The sequence below is a fragment of the Mauremys reevesii genome, linkage group 2 (assembly GCF_016161935.1).
Source record: "Mauremys reevesii isolate NIE-2019 linkage group 2, ASM1616193v1, whole genome shotgun sequence".
Classification (NCBI taxonomy): domain Eukaryota; kingdom Metazoa; phylum Chordata; order Testudines; family Geoemydidae; genus Mauremys; species Mauremys reevesii.
Window position 1 is genome coordinate 287,426,516 of NC_052624.1, and position 16,835 is coordinate 287,443,350.

The window sequence follows — 16,835 nt, forward strand, 5'->3', positions numbered from 1 at the left end:
CTAATCATTTTAGTTGCCCTTTTCTGAACCTTTTCTAGTGCTAGAATATCTTTTTTGAGGTGAGGAGACCACATCTGTACACAGTATTCGAGATGTGGGCGTACCATGGATTTATATAAGGGCAATACTATATTCTCAGTCTTATTCTCTATGCCCTTTTTAATGATTCCTAACATCCTGTTTGCTTTTTTGACCGCCTCTGCACACTGCGTGGACATCTTCAGAGAACTATCCACGATGACGCCAAGATCTTTTTCCTGACTCGTTGTAGCTAAATTAGCCCCCATCATATTGTAGGTATAGTTGGGGTTATTTTTTCCACTGTGCATTACTTTACATTTATCCACATTAAATTTCATTTGCCATTTTGTTGCCCAATCACTTAGTTTTGTGAGATCTTTTTGAAGTTCTTCACAATCTGCTTTGGTCTTAACTATCTTGAGCAGTTTAGTATCATCTGCAAACTTTGCCACCTCACTGTTTACCCCTTTCTCCAGATCATTTATGAATAATTTTAATAGGATTGGTCCTAGGACTGACCCTTGGGGAACACCACTAGTTACCCTTCTCCATTCTGAGAATTTACCATTAATTCCTACCCTTTGTTCCCTGTCTTTTAACTGGTTCTCAATCCATGAAAGGACCTTCCCTTTTATCCCATGACACCTTAATTTAGGTAAGAGCCTTTGGTGAGGGACCTTGTCAAAGGCTTTCTGGAAATCTAAGTACACTATGTCCACTGGATCCCCCTTGTCCACATGTTTGTTGACCCCTTCAAAGAACTCTAATAGATTAGTAAGACATGATTTCCCTTTACAGAAACCATGTTGACTATTGCTCAACAGTTTATGTTTTTCTATGTGTCTGACAATTTTATTCTTAACTATTGTTTCAACTAATTTGCCTGGTACCGACGTTAGACTTACCGGTCTGTAATTGCCGGGATCACCTCTAGAGCCCTTTTTAAATATTGGCGTTACATTAGCTAACTTCCAGTCATCGGGTACTGAAGCCGATTTAAAGGACAGGTTACAAACCTTAGTTAATAGTTCCGCAACTTCACATTTGAGTTCTTTCAGAACTCTTGGGTGAATGCCATCTGGTCCCGGTGACTTGTTAATGTTGAGTTTATCAATTAATTCCAAAACCTCCTCTAGTGACACTTCAATCTGTGACAGTTCCTCAGATTTGTCACCTACAAAAGCCAGCTCAGGTTTGGGAATCTCCCTAACATCCTCAGCCGTGAAGACTGAAGCAAAGAATCCATTTCGTTTCTCCGCAATGACTTTATCGTCTTTAAGCGCTCCTTTTGTATTTTGATCGTCAAGGGGCCCCATTGGTTGTTTAGCAGGCTTCCTGCTTCTGATGTACTTAAAAAACATTTTGTTATTACCTTTGGAGTTTTTGGCTAGCCGTTCTTCAAACTTCTCTTTGGCTTTTCTTATTACACTCTTGCACTTAAGTTGGCAGTGTTTGTGCTCCTTTCTATTTGCCTCACTAGGATTTGACTTCCACTTTTTAAAGGAAGTCTTTTTATCTCTCGCTGCTTCTTTTACATGGTTTTTAAGCCACAGTGGCTCTTTTTTAGTTCTTTTACTGTTTTTCTTAATTTGGGGTATACATTGAAGTTGGGCCTCTATTATGATGACTTTAAAAAGGGCCCACGCAACTTGCAGGGATTTCACTTTAGTCACTGTACCTTTTAACTTTTGTCTAACTAACCCCCTCATTTTTGTATAGTTCCCCCTTTTGAAATTAAATGCCACAGTGTTGGGCTGTTGAGGTGTTCTTCCCACCACAGGGATGTTGAATGCTATTGTATTATGGTCACTATTTCCAAGCGGTCCTGCTATAGTTACCTCTTGGACCAGCTCCTGCGCTCCACTCAGGATTAAATCTAGAGTTGCCTCTCCCCTTGTGGGTTCCCGTACCAGCTGCTCCATGAAGCAGTCATTTAAAGTATCGAGAAATTTTATCTCTGCATTTCGTCCTGAAGTGAAATGTTCCCAGTCAATATGGGGATAATTGAAATCCTCCACTATTATTGGGTTCTTAATTTTGATAGCCTCTCTAATTTCCCTTAGCATTTCATCATCACTATTACTGTCCTGGTCAGGTGGTCGATAATATATCCCTAATGTTATATTTTTATTAGAGCATGAAATTTCTATCCATAGAGATTCTATGGAACATGTGGATTCGCTTAAGATTTTTACTTCATTTGAATCTACATTTTCTTTCACATATAGTGCCACTCCTCCCCCTGCATGACCTGTTCTGTCCTTCCGATATATTTTGTACCCCGGAATGACTGTGTCCCACTGATTGCTCTCAGTCCACCAGGTTTCTGTGATGCTTATTATATCAATATCCTCCTTTATCACAAGGCACTCTAGTTCACCCATCTTATTATTTAGACTTCTGGCATTTGTGTACAAGCACTTTAAAAACTTGTCCCTGTTTATTTGTCTGCCCTTTTCTGATGTGCCAGATTCTTTTTTATGTGACTGTTTATCATCTGATCTGGCCCTTACATTATACTCTTCCGTCCTCTGCTCCTGACTATAACCTGGAGATTCTCTATTATCAGACTCTCCCCTAAGAGAAGTCTGTGTCCGATCCACATGCTCCTCTGCAGCAGTCGGCTTTCCCCCATCTCCTAGTTTAAAAACTGCTCTACAACCTTTTTAATGTTTAGTGCCAGCAGTCTGGTTCCACTTTGGTTTAGGTGGAGCCCATCTCTTCTGTATAGGCTCCTCCCATCCCAGAAGTTTCCCCAGTTCCTAATGAACGTGAACCCCTCCTCTCTACACCATCGTCTCATCCACGCATTGAGACTCTGAAGCTCTGCCTGCCTACCCGGCCCTGCGCTTGGAACTGGGAGCATTTCTGAGAATGCCACCATAGAGGTCCTGGATTTCAGTCTCTTCCCTAGCAGCGTAAATTTGGCTTCCAGGACATCTCTCCTACCTTTCCCTATGTCATTGGTACCTACATGTACCATGACCACCGGCTCCTCCCGAGCACTACACATAAGTCTGTCTAGATGCCTCGAGAGATCCACAACCTTCGCACCAGGCAGGCAAGTCACCATACGGTTCTCCCGGTCATCACAAACCCAGCTATCTACGTTTCTAATAATCGAATCTCCCATTACTAACATCTGCCTTTTCCTAGAAACTGGAGTTCCCTCCCCCGGAGAGGTAACCTTAGTGTGAGAGGCAACCCCAGCACCATCTGGAAGGAGGGTCCCAACTACGGGAAGGTTTCCCTCTGCTCCCATTGACTGCTCTACTTCCCTGGGCCGTTCTTCCTCCTCAACAGCACAGGGGCTGTCTGAGCGGAGGTGGGACAATTCTACAGTGTCCCGGAAAGCCTCATCAACATACCTCTCTGCCTCTCTTAGCTCCTCCAGTTCCGCCACCCTGGCCTTCAAAGTCCGTACATGGTCTCTGAGGGCCAGGAGCTCCTTGCACTGACTGCACACATACGCCACCCACCCACAGGGCAGGTAATCATACATGCTGCACTCAGTGCAATAAACTGGATAGCCCCCACTCTGCTGCTGGGCTTCTGCCTGCATTGTCTCCTAGTTAATGGAAGGGTGGTTTACGGAAAGGGGTTTTGAAGTGTGGTTTGGTTTATAGGTTTTAAGGGGACTACAGGGGAAGGGTTAGGACCGACGAGGGACCCCCGCTCCCTTCCCACTCCCTTGCGAAACTCCCTGTTAGCAGCCCCTGGTCGCAAAGCTCCCTGGTTGCTTGTGCGCAGCTTTATAAAGCCCTGGCCTGAGTGAATGCCCCGCCCACTGATTAAGGCTCAGCCAATTACCAGAGGCTTCGAACTTTCAAACCTTCCTTTGAAGCTCACGGCCTCCAACTGCCAGCCACAGCACATGGTCCTTCAAACAAACAAACAAACAAACAAACAAACAAACAAACAGACTGACAAACACAAGCTCAGCACACAGCAAGTAACCCCCAAACACAAACAAACACACACTACAGACAGTCACTTACCCCACAGATGCTGTATTTGCTCCTCCTTTAGGGCAGAAGACTGAAGGTTATTGACTCCTCAATGCTATTTGTTACTGTTGCTTTATATTGACATAGTGCTCATTCATCTGTGTATCTCAAAGCGAAGGTGGGTATGTATGTATAGCCCCATTTTAGAGGTAGCATAGCCAAGCCCATAGGATTGGCATATTCTTTCTAAAAGGCAGGTGGGACTTGGATCTGCCCTATCAGAAACCTGGGTTCTGCTCCCAGCTCAGCCCCTTAGTTAGTTGCACAGTGAAAGGTGGGGAACGATACTTGCCTGTGCACAAGGGTAGGCCTAGCTCAGTAATAAAGGCTGTGGTAGGAAGAGACATACTAAGGTCAGTCAGTGGAAGATGTGAGACTTGCTCTCGCCTGGCTGCCAGCCCAGGGCCCCTTTCCCTAGGCCAAAGAGCATTTTGATGTGAAATTCAGCAGCAGCAGCAACAGGAAGATCCTCCAGCTCCCTCCCTTGTCCCCAAACCAACTAGTGTCATCTGCACCAGCCTAGCCACTGTTCCCCTACAACTGTTCCCGAATCCCCCAGCACAATAGGGGCCACCTCTCTGAAATCAGGGAGATGGTAGGAAGAAGCTGTGCGTTGCACCAGAATTTGGTGTCCACTCCCTGAAGGGAGGATAGCAAGATCTGTCATCCCCAGAGTGACTTGCTGGGTGTGTGAGAGGAGGGAGGTGGTGAGAGGACACAGGTGTCTCCTTCTGGGGCTCAGCTTTGGTGTTGGCAGCCTGGCATTCTCTCCAGAGAATGGCAACAAGCTGTGCCATGCACCATCGGAAGGAGAGGGGATGGTGCAGGGTGTGTGTGGGGTGGCTCCCTCAGGGAAGTTCCCTAGGGAGTTGGAGTATATGGGGACTCTCCCTGTGGGGTTGAGGTGTATGTGTGGGGGTTCCCTCTGGGGTCAGTGTGTGGGGGGGTTCCCTGTGGGGTTGGTGTGTGTGAGAGATTCCATGTGTGGTCGGTGTGTGTGTCAGGGGGCTCCCTGTGGGGTCGGTGTGTGTAGGGGGGTCCCTGTACGGTCGATGTGTGTGTGTGTGTGGGGCTCCATGTGGGGTGGTTTGTGTGTGGGGGGGGGCATTCCCTACAGGGTTGGTGTGTGTGGCGGTTCCCTGTGGGGTCGATGTGTGTGTGTGGGGGGGGCTCCATGTGGGTGGTGTGTGTGTGTGTGGGCTCCCTGTGGGGTCAGTGTCTGTGGGGAGGGGCTGTTCCCTGTGGGGTTGGTGTGTGTGTAGGGGGCTCCATGTGGGGTTGGGGGGGTCACTGTGGGGTCGATGTGTGTGGGGGGGCTCCCTGTGGGGTCAGTGCGTGTGTGTGGGAGGCTCCATGTGGAGTGGGGTGTGTGCGGCAGGGGTCTCCCTGGAGGGTTGGGGGGGTCACTGTGGGGTTGATGTGTGTAGGGGGGCTCCCTATGGGGTTGGTGTGTGTGGGGAGGGCGTTCCCTGTGGGGTGGGGTGGGGACTCCCTGTGGGGTTGGTGTGTGTAGGGGGTCTCCCTGTGGGGTGGTGTGTGTGTGTGGGGATCCCTGTGGGGTGGTGTGTGTGTGTGGGTGGCTCCTTGTGGGGTGGGGTGTGTGGGGCAGGGTCTCCTGTGGGCTGGGGGCTCCTGTGGGTCGGTGTGTGTGTAGGGGGTCTCCCTGTGGGGTGGGGGGTGTGTGTGGGAGGCTCCATGTGGGGTGGGGCAGGGGTCTCCCTGCGGGGCCGAGGGGCTCCCTGTGGGGTCGAGGGGCTCCCTGTGGGGTCGGTCTGTGTGTGTGGGGGGGGCATTCCCTGCGGGGTTGGTGTGTGTGGCGGTTTCCTGTGGGGTCGGTGTGTGTGTAGGGGGTCTCCCTGTGGGGTGGGGGGTGTGGGAGGCTCCATGTGGGGTGGGGCATGGGTCTCCCTGCGGGGCCGAGGGGCTCCCTGTGGGGTCGAGGGGCTCCCTGTGGGGTCGGTCTGTGTGTGTGGGGGGGGCATTCCCTGCGGGGTTGGTGTGTGTGGCGGTTTCCTGTGGGGTCGGTGTGTGTGTAGGGGGTCTCCCTGTGGGGTGGGGTGTGTGTGTGGGAGGCTCCATGTGGGGTGGGGCAGGGGTCTCCTGCGGGCCGAGGGGCTCCTGTGGGTCGAGGGCTCCTGTGGGTCGGTCTGTGTGTGTGTGGGGGGCATTCCTGCGGGGTTGGTGTGTGTGGCGGTTTCCTGTGGGGTCGATGTGTGTGTGTGCAGGGCTCCATGTGGGGTGGTGTGTGTGTGTGGGAGGCTCCATGTGGGGTGGTGTGTGGGGAGCAGGGGTCTCCCTGCAGGGCCAGGGGGGTCACTGTGGGGTCGATGTGTATGGGGGCTCCCTGTGGGGTTGGTGTGGGGGGGGGTGCTTGTGAGTTTGGGGGAGTGTTGGGGGGGTTGGGGACTCCCCGTGCGCCAGTCTCCCACCTTGACCCCTGTCCCTGCCCAGGTGAACGGAGTAGCCCTGCACTGTGCGGAGCACCACGTGGCAGTGGAGGCGCTGCGTGGCTCAGGCAGCTCCGTCTCCATGACGGTGCTTCGGGAGCGGATGGTGGAACCCGAGAACGCCATCACGGTTACACCGCTGCGCCCCGAGGACGATTACAGCCCACGAGAGCCACGGGGTGGCCTATGCTTTCCAGAGCGGCCTGAGGGGGCGCCACCCACAGACAGATTCTCCACCTGCCTCATGCGCAATGAGAAGGGACTGGGCTTCAGCATTGCCGGGGGCAAGGGCTCCACACCCTACAGGGCGGGTGACACGGTGAGCCATCAGGAGGGCCTTCGGGAGAGCACTGCCTGATCTCTCTGCAGGCTGGGTCTCCCTGAGCCCCTGGGGGAGGGGCGCTCTGCCCCATCTGTGTGCAGGGCAGGTGGGGGCGGGGGAAGGGGTCTCCCTGAGCCCCCGGGGGAGGGGAGCTCAGCCCCCATGTCGCAGGGCAGGTGGGTGCTGAGCCCCGGGGGGTGGGGCGCTCTGCCCCATCTGTGTGCAGGGCAGGTGGGTGCGGGGGAAGGGGTCTCCCTGAGCCCCCGGGGGAGGGGAGCTCAGCCCCCATGTCGCAGGGCAAGTGGGTGTGGGGGGAAGGGGGTCTCCCTGAGCTCCCGGGGGAGGGGCGCTCTGCCCCATCTGTGTGCAGGGCAGGTGGGTGCGGGGGTAGGGGAGTCTCCCTGAGCCCCCGGGGGAGGGGAGCTCAGTCCCCGTGTCGCAGGGCAGGTGGGCATGGGGGGAGGGGAGCTCAGCCCCAGATCTCTGCAGGCCGGGGGACAGGTGGCGTTTCCCTGCACTCCTATGGGGGTGTCATTAGCTCTGTGCCAGGCAGAGGAGCTCAGGCGGGCAGTGGTGGGGCTGGTGCTGGCAGTGGTTGCCAGTGACATTCAGTCCTGGCTCCCCCTCCTCTCGGCTTGTGTATTCTGAGCTCCTGCTGAGTCAGGCTTTCCTGGAGCCAGAGGCTCCACGCAGGGTTTGGGGGACTGAGGAGTCCGAGGGTGAGGTGTGGAGTGGCCAGGGTCAGAAGGGGGATGGGGAGTGAGGGAGTGGTGTGATAGAGGGGCAGGGGGCTTTGGTCCCGGTGGGAAGGGGGCTGAGGGTCTGGGACTCGGCCAGCTGCTGGGAAGGGGTCTGGATGTGGAGGCGCTCCGGTGATGGGGTCGGGGCTGCTCTGACCCCCGTGGCTCTATTTCAGGGGATCTTTATCTCCCGGATCGCAGAGGGTGGTGCGGCCCATCGGGACGGGACGCTGCACGTTGGAGACCGGGTCATCTCGGTGAGTGCGTGGGGCCTTGGGGCAGCCATGGGAGGGAGGCGCAGTGCTGGTGAGTCTTGCCAGAAGCCTGTCGTTTACTGTTTCTGTTCATAGGAGTTAGGAAAGCAGATCCCACTGTCCCTCCTCAGCCCCTCCTCCAGGGGTCTGTCTCCTTGTCACTTGACCTCTGGGCTCCTTTCCCAGCTCCTAGGGCCCAAGGGAGAGCAGCAGCTCCCGCTCAGGCTGTCCCAGCCTGTCACCAGCTGTGACTGGCTCTTGGCAAGGCTGGTGCCCGCCCTTACACAGTGAACGCTCGAACCACAGTACCTTGGGGAGTCCCTCCAGCAGCGCTGGCTGCACTGGGGAGTTGCGGCCCCCTGATGCTTCACTGGGTAGGTGGGGTCTGCTCCCCGTTGGGCTCTGCGAAGCAGCACTACATGGGGTGGACATGTCTTCCCCTTAGGGCCCTGTGGGTGCTGCCCAGGGGACCAGTGACTCTTGCCCACATTGGTGGCAGTTGTTCCCTCCAGAAAGCCAGGGGGTCAGTGTAGGCGGTAGACGGAGCGGGGAGGGTTGTCAAGTCAAGCGTGGGGCCCAGGGGGACTTGGTGCAACCCTTTTTTCCTGGTCTTTGATTTGAAGCTTTGGTCACCAGTTCCTGCTGCTGCTTGTGCCAGTGACTCAGATCCCACCTCTGCCTCTAACCTTGTACCTCTCTGCTAATCTGTGTCACTTGCGCTCCTTCCTGCCCCCTTTCCCCAAGCTCGCATGCTGCCTCTGAGCGAATGGAAGCTCCTGCATCCTGGTGCTGGTGGTGGGTTTCTAGTCCGGCTGCTGTGGTAAGAGCAAGAGTTACCACAGAGCTGGTGCGGGTAAGCACTGATACAGCCTTGTCAGTGCTGGCTTCTGTCTGCTCTATCCCTGGGCCTGGGGTCTGCGCTGTTTTCCCTTTCTCATGAAAACCCTTTGGAGCATTGGGCTGGGCCTGGCACCATTTTTCTTCACATGGGGCTCGGGTGGCCCAGCATCTCTCCCTCTGTTCCTCCCTCCCTCCGTCCCTCCTTCCCTGCTCCTCTTCTTCTAGGCCTTCCAAAATTGAGCCATGGCCTGGACAGCAGCTGATCTCTGGGAGCTGCCTAGACTAGCTAGAGCCCTGTGCGGTGTCTCCGCATGCTGTACTGTGGGGATTGTGTAGCTGTAGCCAGGTGGCACCCAAGGCCAGATCCACATGGTACCAGTTGGCACCCCCTGCAATGGGGTCAGAAAGACTCTCGAGCTGTTTGTCAGACTGCAGTCTGTCTTCTCAGGGTGGGAAGATGAGGCCATTTCAGCATTCCTCAGTGTCAGCAGTGTGGGTAGGCTGCCCCCTCAGCCCGTTCTCTGCACGGATCAGGGCTTGCAGGAAGGGTATTTGGTTTCAGTGCACACATAGGCCTTGCTGTCATCAATCATTTTGGTCAGTGGTTCTCAACCAGGGGTACATGTACCCCTGTGGGTATGCAGAGGTCTTCAAGGGGGTACATCAGCTCATCTAGAGATTTGCCTAGTTTTACAACAGGTTACATTAAAAGCACTAGCGACGTCAGTACCAAACTCAAATTTCATACAGACAATGACTTGTTTATACTGCTCCATAGACTACACTTTTGTATGTTTATGTTTGATTCTGTAAGCAAGTAGCTTTTAAGTGAGGTGAAACATGAGGTATGCAAGACAAATTAAACTCCTGAAAGGGGTACAGTAGTCTGGAAAGGTTGAGAGCCACTGTTCTTGGTGACATGATGCATGTGGTGTCATTGCTTGTATAGAAAAAGTAGCCTCCTCTGCCTCCACTGGCACATTCCTGCTCGCGCGAGCCTATTGCCCATGCTTGAGTATGCACAGTAACAAGAGACTGCAGTGCCGAGCTTCAGAGTCTAGCACTTGGGACCATGGGGATGAGTGCAGTATCAGTCCATAGAGAGAGATCCTTTCCTCCTCCAGCCTGACTGCTGCTTTCCTGGTCTGGGCGTTGCACAGAGCTCTCTGCATTTTAGCAACGGCTTTTGCAGGCCATGGCCTCTCCAGCAGCTGTTTGTCTCCTGACAAGAGCTGCCACTATGCCTTTTACCCTCCTGCGGTGCAGGGTGGCATTGTTGCTGCTAGGATGGAATCTTCCCACGGGAGCATCCAGTGGCCCTGTGGGCTGGGAATCCATCCCCACCTGCTAAGTGTCTGTAGACCCACGGCGTTCCTACTTCCTGACTGTTCTGTGGAGCTCTGTGAATTGGAGCCTGTGCAGAATGCCCAGAAGCCAGTGCCCCGTGGTTCACCTAGATTGGCCCTGTGGGACTGCTGTGACTGTTTGAAGTGGATGTTTCTAATTCTTCCTTGAAGGTTTGATGACTTGCTCTCAGCCTCCAAAATATGAGAATCCAGGTCAAAACGCAGCACCTTGGCCAGCGAGAGGCCCATGTTAATCTGTTTCTTACAAAGACTTCAACTGGGCAGCACCTGCCTGTCCTTACTGGGCAGGTTTTCAGTAGGTGACAGTCCTGGCATGTACAAGTGTGAGTTTGTGACCATCTCCAGGGTCTGAATGAGGCAGTTGGGCAGACCTTGGCATGCTGCGGGCAGGAAACAGGCAGGCTGCCTCTGAGTGCTGCAAGCTGGCAAATGCCAGTACATGGCTCTGTGAGAAAGAGCAAGCACCCAATGCCCATGGTGCCAGCTGAGGGTATCAGTTCTTAGGCCTTAGCTCCCACCAGTCCTAAGGGGCCTATATTTTCCTGAGAAAAGAAATACAGCGCAGCTTCCTACTCTCATCCTTGTCCTCAAAACCTCCTCTGCACCCTTCTTCTGTGGGAGGCCTGCCCTCTGTTGGGGGGGGGGGGAGGCTTTGAGCATGTGGATTGAGGGACCCAACCAAGGTCTTTTTCCAAACCAACACCCCAAAAACATCCCTGTGGTTGGCTACTAACGCTCCAGTCCTCACCCCTGTTCTGACCAGTCTTTCTCCTTCATTGTGAATAATATCCCTGATCAATGGCTGTGTGTGTTAGAAGGTAACCAGAACTCTCTTGAAGCTGGAGGGGACAGGCCAGAGGAGATGGAATGAAGGGCAGAAGGCATATAGGAGTGGGAAGAGAGGGCAGGGACCCCAGGTCATGATGGGTAGTACAGGATTGGGGACACAGGGTAGGGAGTGGGGGTGGGGGGGAACTGAGGAGGTACAGGATTGAGGATAAAGGGCAGGGAGCCCAGGAGGGGAAGGTACCAGACTGGGGACACAGGGCTGGGCCTGGGGCAGAGAGGGGTCCCTGGATTTTGGGAGTGGAGGGAGAGGGCAGTCAGTTGGCAGCAACAGAATTGAGGATGGAGCAGATGGTAGCGAACTAGACGGAAGTGAGAGGGCAGTGGCAGCTCTGTGCTTACACAGAGATGGAGATTGGGCTCCAGTCACTGGGAGATACAGCCTCCCTGTGGCACGGGACCATGTAGGGAGCTGCTTGCACAGAGGGCAGCTGGTAGTTCTCCCTTTCCCTGTGCATTGGGCAGCCCTGCCTGCTCTTACTGGCCCTGCTCTGTCTGGCCATGACAGGGCTGGGCTGAGGTTACAGAGGAAAACTTGCTCTGTGCGTGAGCACAGCACCCTGAGCTGCAGCCTGGGTCCAGGATGAAGAACAGTGCTCAGCAGGCCTAGGGCAGTTCGCAAAGCCAGACCTCAGTTCAGGGAGCCGGTGCAGCTGGGGGGTCTTGGCCCCTGGTGGCCCCCAGGAGCTAGTGGCTGGGTTTATTCTCCACCTCCTACTCTCCCCCTCCGTGCCCCCAGAGCCTCTTGCTTTCTATGTGTTTGGGGTGGGCTCTCTCCCCATCCCTGGTACTCAGTGTGATCAGAAGAGTCTTCTGGAAAATGGCTCTGGGGAGGAGGTGATGGGGTAGGTAATGACATCCCTGGCTCCCATCTCCATTACCTACCCCATCACCTCCTCCCCGGAGCCATTTTCCAGCCCAATCAAGAGGAACACTGGAAGTGCAGGGTTCTCCTTCTGACCATACCACAGACATGGATGGGAGGGACTCTCCCTCTGCCCTCACAGTGAGCAGTCCATGAGAGCCCTCTCGGTGAAGACTCTTCTGATCTTTGGTACAAGCTCGTATGGCTCAGGTGGGGTGTGAAGTTTGCTCTCTGGAGTGGGTAGTGCCAGGTCTGGTGAGGGTGAGGATGAGGCTGGTTGTGGGCAGTGACACCGGGATCCACATATCTCACTGAGGCCTGCTGGGAGGATGCTTCACGCCCAGTCTGTGAATGGCTGGCTCTGTCTGGGAGCTCCTTTCTGGTGCAGAGCTGGGGCTTAGCTGTAACATTTCCAGCCAGCCCTTTGGAGCCCAGACCCTGCTTGTCCGGGGCATTACAAGTCTCTGGCTCATTTCAGAGCAGAGTTGTAGCCCTTTTGGTTTCCCAGGGCCCCTTGGCAGGCTTTGCTCTGACAGATTGGAGGAAATATGGTGTTATTACACCTAGGAGGGCAGTACCCAGTGGTGATGAAGGGCCACCATGAACCATCCTGAGGGGTGGGAAATGAGGCACCCCATGAGGACCAATTCATCTCCTACTCTGCTCGCTGTGAGAGGCAGAGGCTTATCACTACACCCACGGTGGCCTGGCATGTTTGGGCTCTGCCTTGGGGGCATGGCAGGACCAGCAGGTGCTTCAGAACTACTATGTCCACAAGAATAATAACTGAAGAGTTTATTGCTTGAGCAATAATTTTCCTTCTGAATGTGGCAATCTCCTGCCAGGAAGCATCTCTCCAGCCTCTTCCCGTGCTGGGATCTTCCTGGCCCTCATTCCTGTAGTGTGGCCCCTTGGACCTGGCATTTGTGGTCTTGCAGGAAAGCTGGGGTGGGGGAGTCTGTGCAGAGCCAATGCAGGGTGAGGCGCAGTTTCCTGGGTACTTATTAAACAGGAGCAGAGTTGTGGGGATGGCTAGCTTGTGTGATGGGACTCCAGGAAGCTGGGTCTTGGTGCTTAGCCGATGTGCTCTCCTGATACATTGCTGAGGCACAGGCTGCTACTCTGGGCTCTGCCATGTAAGGTGGTGAGAGGGCGCATTGATGGGCAGCTAGATGGCTGGCTAGAAGAGGGGTTATGGCCAAGTGGGAAATCGGCAGCTACTCAGGGCTCCGCCATCTAGGGAGGGCTAGTGTTGGTGAGGCACATGGTGGTTTGGTTCAGGACAGTGGAGGACGGGGTGCTGGGATCCCATGTGATGCTCAGCAAGGTGCCTGGCAGGGCAGGGTGTACTGGGGTGATGTGCTGACACTGGGTTTGCGGGTTGTTCTAGATCAATGGGGTAGACATGACAGAAGCCAGGCATGATCAGGCAGTAGCGCTGCTTACCGCATCCTCCCCCACCATCGCGCTGCTGGTAGAGAGAGAGGGTGCACAGCAGCTCATCGAGGGAGACTCACCAGTGGTGCAGCGAGTGCGCACGCACTCCCCACCGCCACCTCCCAGCCATGGGGAGAGCCCGCCTGAGGAGACACCTCTGCTGCAAAGGAACCATCTACCCAAAGGCCTGGAGGACCAGTACCCCATTGAGGTAAGGTTGGCTGCTGGGATTTGGGGATTTGATTGGCCCGGTGCTCTGTTAATTGGACAGGATTGGGGTTCCGAGCTGTCCCTCAAAGGACTGGCCACCATGTTGTCGGGCTGTTGGGAAGTGGCTGGGTCTCCCATGTGTTGCGGGAGCCTCCTTGACGCTCATTCCCAGGCAGGGTCTCTGTGTCTGGGGGGAGTTTTCTAGGCACAGTCACTGCTTGGTACTCCTTGCCCTCTCCCTGGCTGTATGCTCTTTGTTCCCTGCAGGAGATCTGCCTGGTCAAAGCTGGGGGGCCCCTGGGGCTCAGCATTGTTGGAGGCAGTGACCATTCAAGCCACCCATTTGGGATTCATGAACCAGGTGTCTTTATCTCAAAGGTAGGGACCCATGTGGGCAGCCCAGTCTGGGCATGTCTGAGGGAATGTGGCCATTGGGGATGGAGTCTCTAGAACAAGGAGACTGGAGGATGGAAATGCCTCAAGGAAGGTTGGGGGTGGGGGGAGAAGGCAGGGGATGGAACCGTCTTGTTTTGAGGCATGAGGGTTTGCGTGTGGAAACTTTTTATTCCCTGAGCTGCTTCTCCATGGAGTTGTCACAAGGCCTTGGATCAGCAGGGCAGTGGGAGGAGTCTGTGGGAGGGTATCACAGGGGGTTTGGCAGCTCGGGGGGGCAGTGGGAGGCGTCTGTGGGGAGGGTATCACAGGGGGGTTTGGCAGCTCAGGGGGGGCAGTGGGAGGAGTCTGTGGGAGGGTGTCACAGGGGTGTTTGGCAGCTATGGGGGGGCAGTGGGAGGAGTCTGTGGGAGGGTATCACAGGGGTGCTTGGCAGCAGAAGGGGGGCAGTTGGAGGAGTCTGTGGGAGGGTATCACAGGGGTTTGGCAGCTCAGGGGGGGCAGTGGAAGGCGTCTGTGGGGAGGGTATCACAGGGGGGTTTGGCAGCTCGGGGGGGGCAGTGGGAGGAGTCTGTGGGAGGGTGTCACGGGTGTTTGGCAGCTATGGGGGGGCAGTGGGAGGAGTCTGGGAGGGTATCACAGGGGTGTTTGGCAGCTATGGGGGGGCAGTGGGAGGCGTCTGTGGGAAGAGTGTCACAGGGGTGTTTGGCAGCTCAGGGGGCAGTGGGAGGAGACTGTGGGGAGGGTGTCACAGGGGGGTTTGGAAGCTATGGGGGCAGTGGGAGGAGTCTGTCGGGAGGGTGTCACAGGGTGTTTGGAAGCTATGGGGGCAGTGGGAGGAGTCTGTGGGAGGGTATCACAGGGGGGTTTGGCAGCTATGGGGGGGCAGTGGGAGGAGTCTGTGGGGAGGGTGTCACAGGGGTGTTTGGAAGCTAGGGGGGGGCCTGTGGGCGGCGTCTGTGGGGAGGGTGTCACAGGGTGTTTGGCAGCTCAGGGGGCAGTGGGAGGAGTCTGTGGGGAGGGTGTCACAGGGGTGTTTGGAAGCTATGGGGGAGCAGTGGGAGGCGTCTGTGGGGAGGGTGTCACGGGTGTTTGGCAGCTCAGGGGGTCGGTGGGATGAGTGTGGGGAGGGTGTCACAGGGGGTTTGGAAGCTATGGGGGCAGTGGGAGGAGTCTGTGGGGAGGGTGTCACAGGGTGTTTGGAAGCTATGGGGGGGCAGTGGGAGGAGTCTGTGGGAGGGTATCACAGGGGTGTTTGGCAGCTCGGGGCAGTGGGAGGCGTCTGTGGGGAGGGTGTCACAGGGGTGTTTGGCAGCTCAGGGGGGCCAGTGGGAGGCGTCTGTGGGGAGGGTGTCACAGGGGTGTTTGGAAGCTATGGGGGGGCGGTGGGAGGCGTCTGTGGGGAGGGTATCACAGGGGTGTTTGGCAGCTCGGGGCAGTGGGAGGAGTCTGTGGGGAGGGTGTCACAGGGGTGTTTGGCAGCTCAGGGGGGCAGTGGGAGGAGTCTGTGGGGAGGGTGTCACAGGGGTTTGGAAGCTATGGGGGCAGTGGGAGGCGTCTGTGGGGAGGGTATCACAGGGGTGTTTGGCAGCTCGGGGCAGTGGGAGGCGTCTGTGGGGAGGGTATTACAGGGGTGTTTGGCAGCTCGGGGCAGTGGGAGGAGTCTGTGGGGAGGGTGTCACAGGGGGGTTTGGAAGCTATGGGGGGCAGTGGGAGGAGTCTGTGGGAGGGTGTCACAGGGGGTTTGGCAGCTCAGGGGGGGCAGTGGAAGGCGTCTGTGGGGAGGGTATCACAGGGGGGTTTGCCAGCTCGGGGGGGGCAGTGGGAGGAGTCTGTGGGAGGGTGTCACGGGTGTTTGGCAGCTATGGGGGCAGTGGGAGGAGTCTGTGGGGAGGGTGTCACAGGGGGTTTGGAAGCTATGGGGGGCAGTGGGAGGAGTCTGTGGGGAGGGTGTCACAGGGTGTTTGGCAGCTCAGGGGGCAGTGGGAGGAGTCTGTGGGGAGGGTATCACAGGGGTGTTTGGCAGCTATGGGGGGGCAGTGGGAGGCGTCTGTGGGGAGGGTGTCACAGGGTGTTTGGCAGCTCAGGGGGCAGTGGGAGGAGTCTGTGGGGAGGGTATCACGAGGGGGTTTGGCAGCTATGGGGGGGCAGTGGGAGGAGTCTGTAGGAGGGTATCACAGGGGGGTTTGGCAGCTCGGGGCAGTGGGAGGCGTCTGTGGGGAGGGTGTCACAGGGGTGTTTGGCAGCTCAGGGGGGCAGTGGGAGGAGTCCATTGAGGTTTCCTAGGGAAGCTCTGCCATTCATCTCCCTGCTGGGTAGGGTCTGCTCAGGGTGTGTATGGCTACATCAGCCGCTCTGCTAGGAGGTGGATATCTGCTCCCATCAGAGTCCCTTTCCAGCCTTAACACCAGAGGGTCTCTGCAGGTCATTCCCCATGGGCTGGCATCCCGCAGTGGCCTGCGAGTAGGGGACAGGATCCTGGAGGTCAATACTATTGACCTGCGCCATGCTACTCACCAGGAGGCTGTGAACGCCCTGCTGTCCAGTACACAGGAGCTGAGCATGTTGGTGCGACGAGATCCTCCGCCACCTGGCATGCAGGTAGGTTCTGAGAGGGGAGAGGAGGCCAAGTGGGAGCAGCAGCCCTGGTCTGGGCACAGCCTGACAACTCTACTGACAAAAGTGCATGTAGGAAAATTCACGGACACTGCCCTTGGAACTCCCCATTAGGAAATGCAGTAGGTGGAGGTGGATAAACCGGAGCAGGAGAAGAGCTCCCTTGTATTCAGGTCTTTACTATTATTAAATGGCCCTGCTCCTGTGGGGAGACGGTTTGAGTGGGGCTGTGCCCTTGCTCCCCAGGGGGCTGTGTCCTCGGGCAGGCAGTCTCTGCTCCATCTGAGCCTAGATGGAAGACTGGATCAGAGGTGCAGCTCCACAGCTGGATGAAGTTTCCCCTCTCTCCCGGTGGCAGGAGCCGTCTCAGATGAGGAGGCGGGTACCCAGCCTGGGACTGGCAAGAGTTCATCGTTACACCCAACAGTCACTGTGGCTGGAGGCTGGATGGGGTTCTGCCCCCTTAGACC

The 16,835-nt window shown here is 55.9% G+C and overlaps 1 protein-coding gene across 28 annotated transcripts in view; it reads left to right on the forward strand.

The window, feature by feature from the left end:
- The window catches only part of SCRIB (scribble planar cell polarity protein), a 212,951-nt gene that overhangs the window by 85,460 nt on the left and 110,656 nt on the right, over positions 1-16,835 (forward strand). For all 28 annotated transcript variants that reach the window (XM_039521983.1, XM_039521984.1, XM_039521992.1 and 25 more), the window contains 5 exons: positions 6,480-6,794; positions 7,714-7,794; positions 13,100-13,357; positions 13,624-13,734; positions 16,174-16,350. In XM_039521983.1, coding sequence (XP_039377917.1) covers positions 6,480-6,794; positions 7,714-7,794; positions 13,100-13,357; positions 13,624-13,734; positions 16,174-16,350 — 942 coding nt within the window. The remainder of the gene's footprint in view (positions 1-6,479; positions 6,795-7,713; positions 7,795-13,099; positions 13,358-13,623; positions 13,735-16,173; positions 16,351-16,835) is intronic.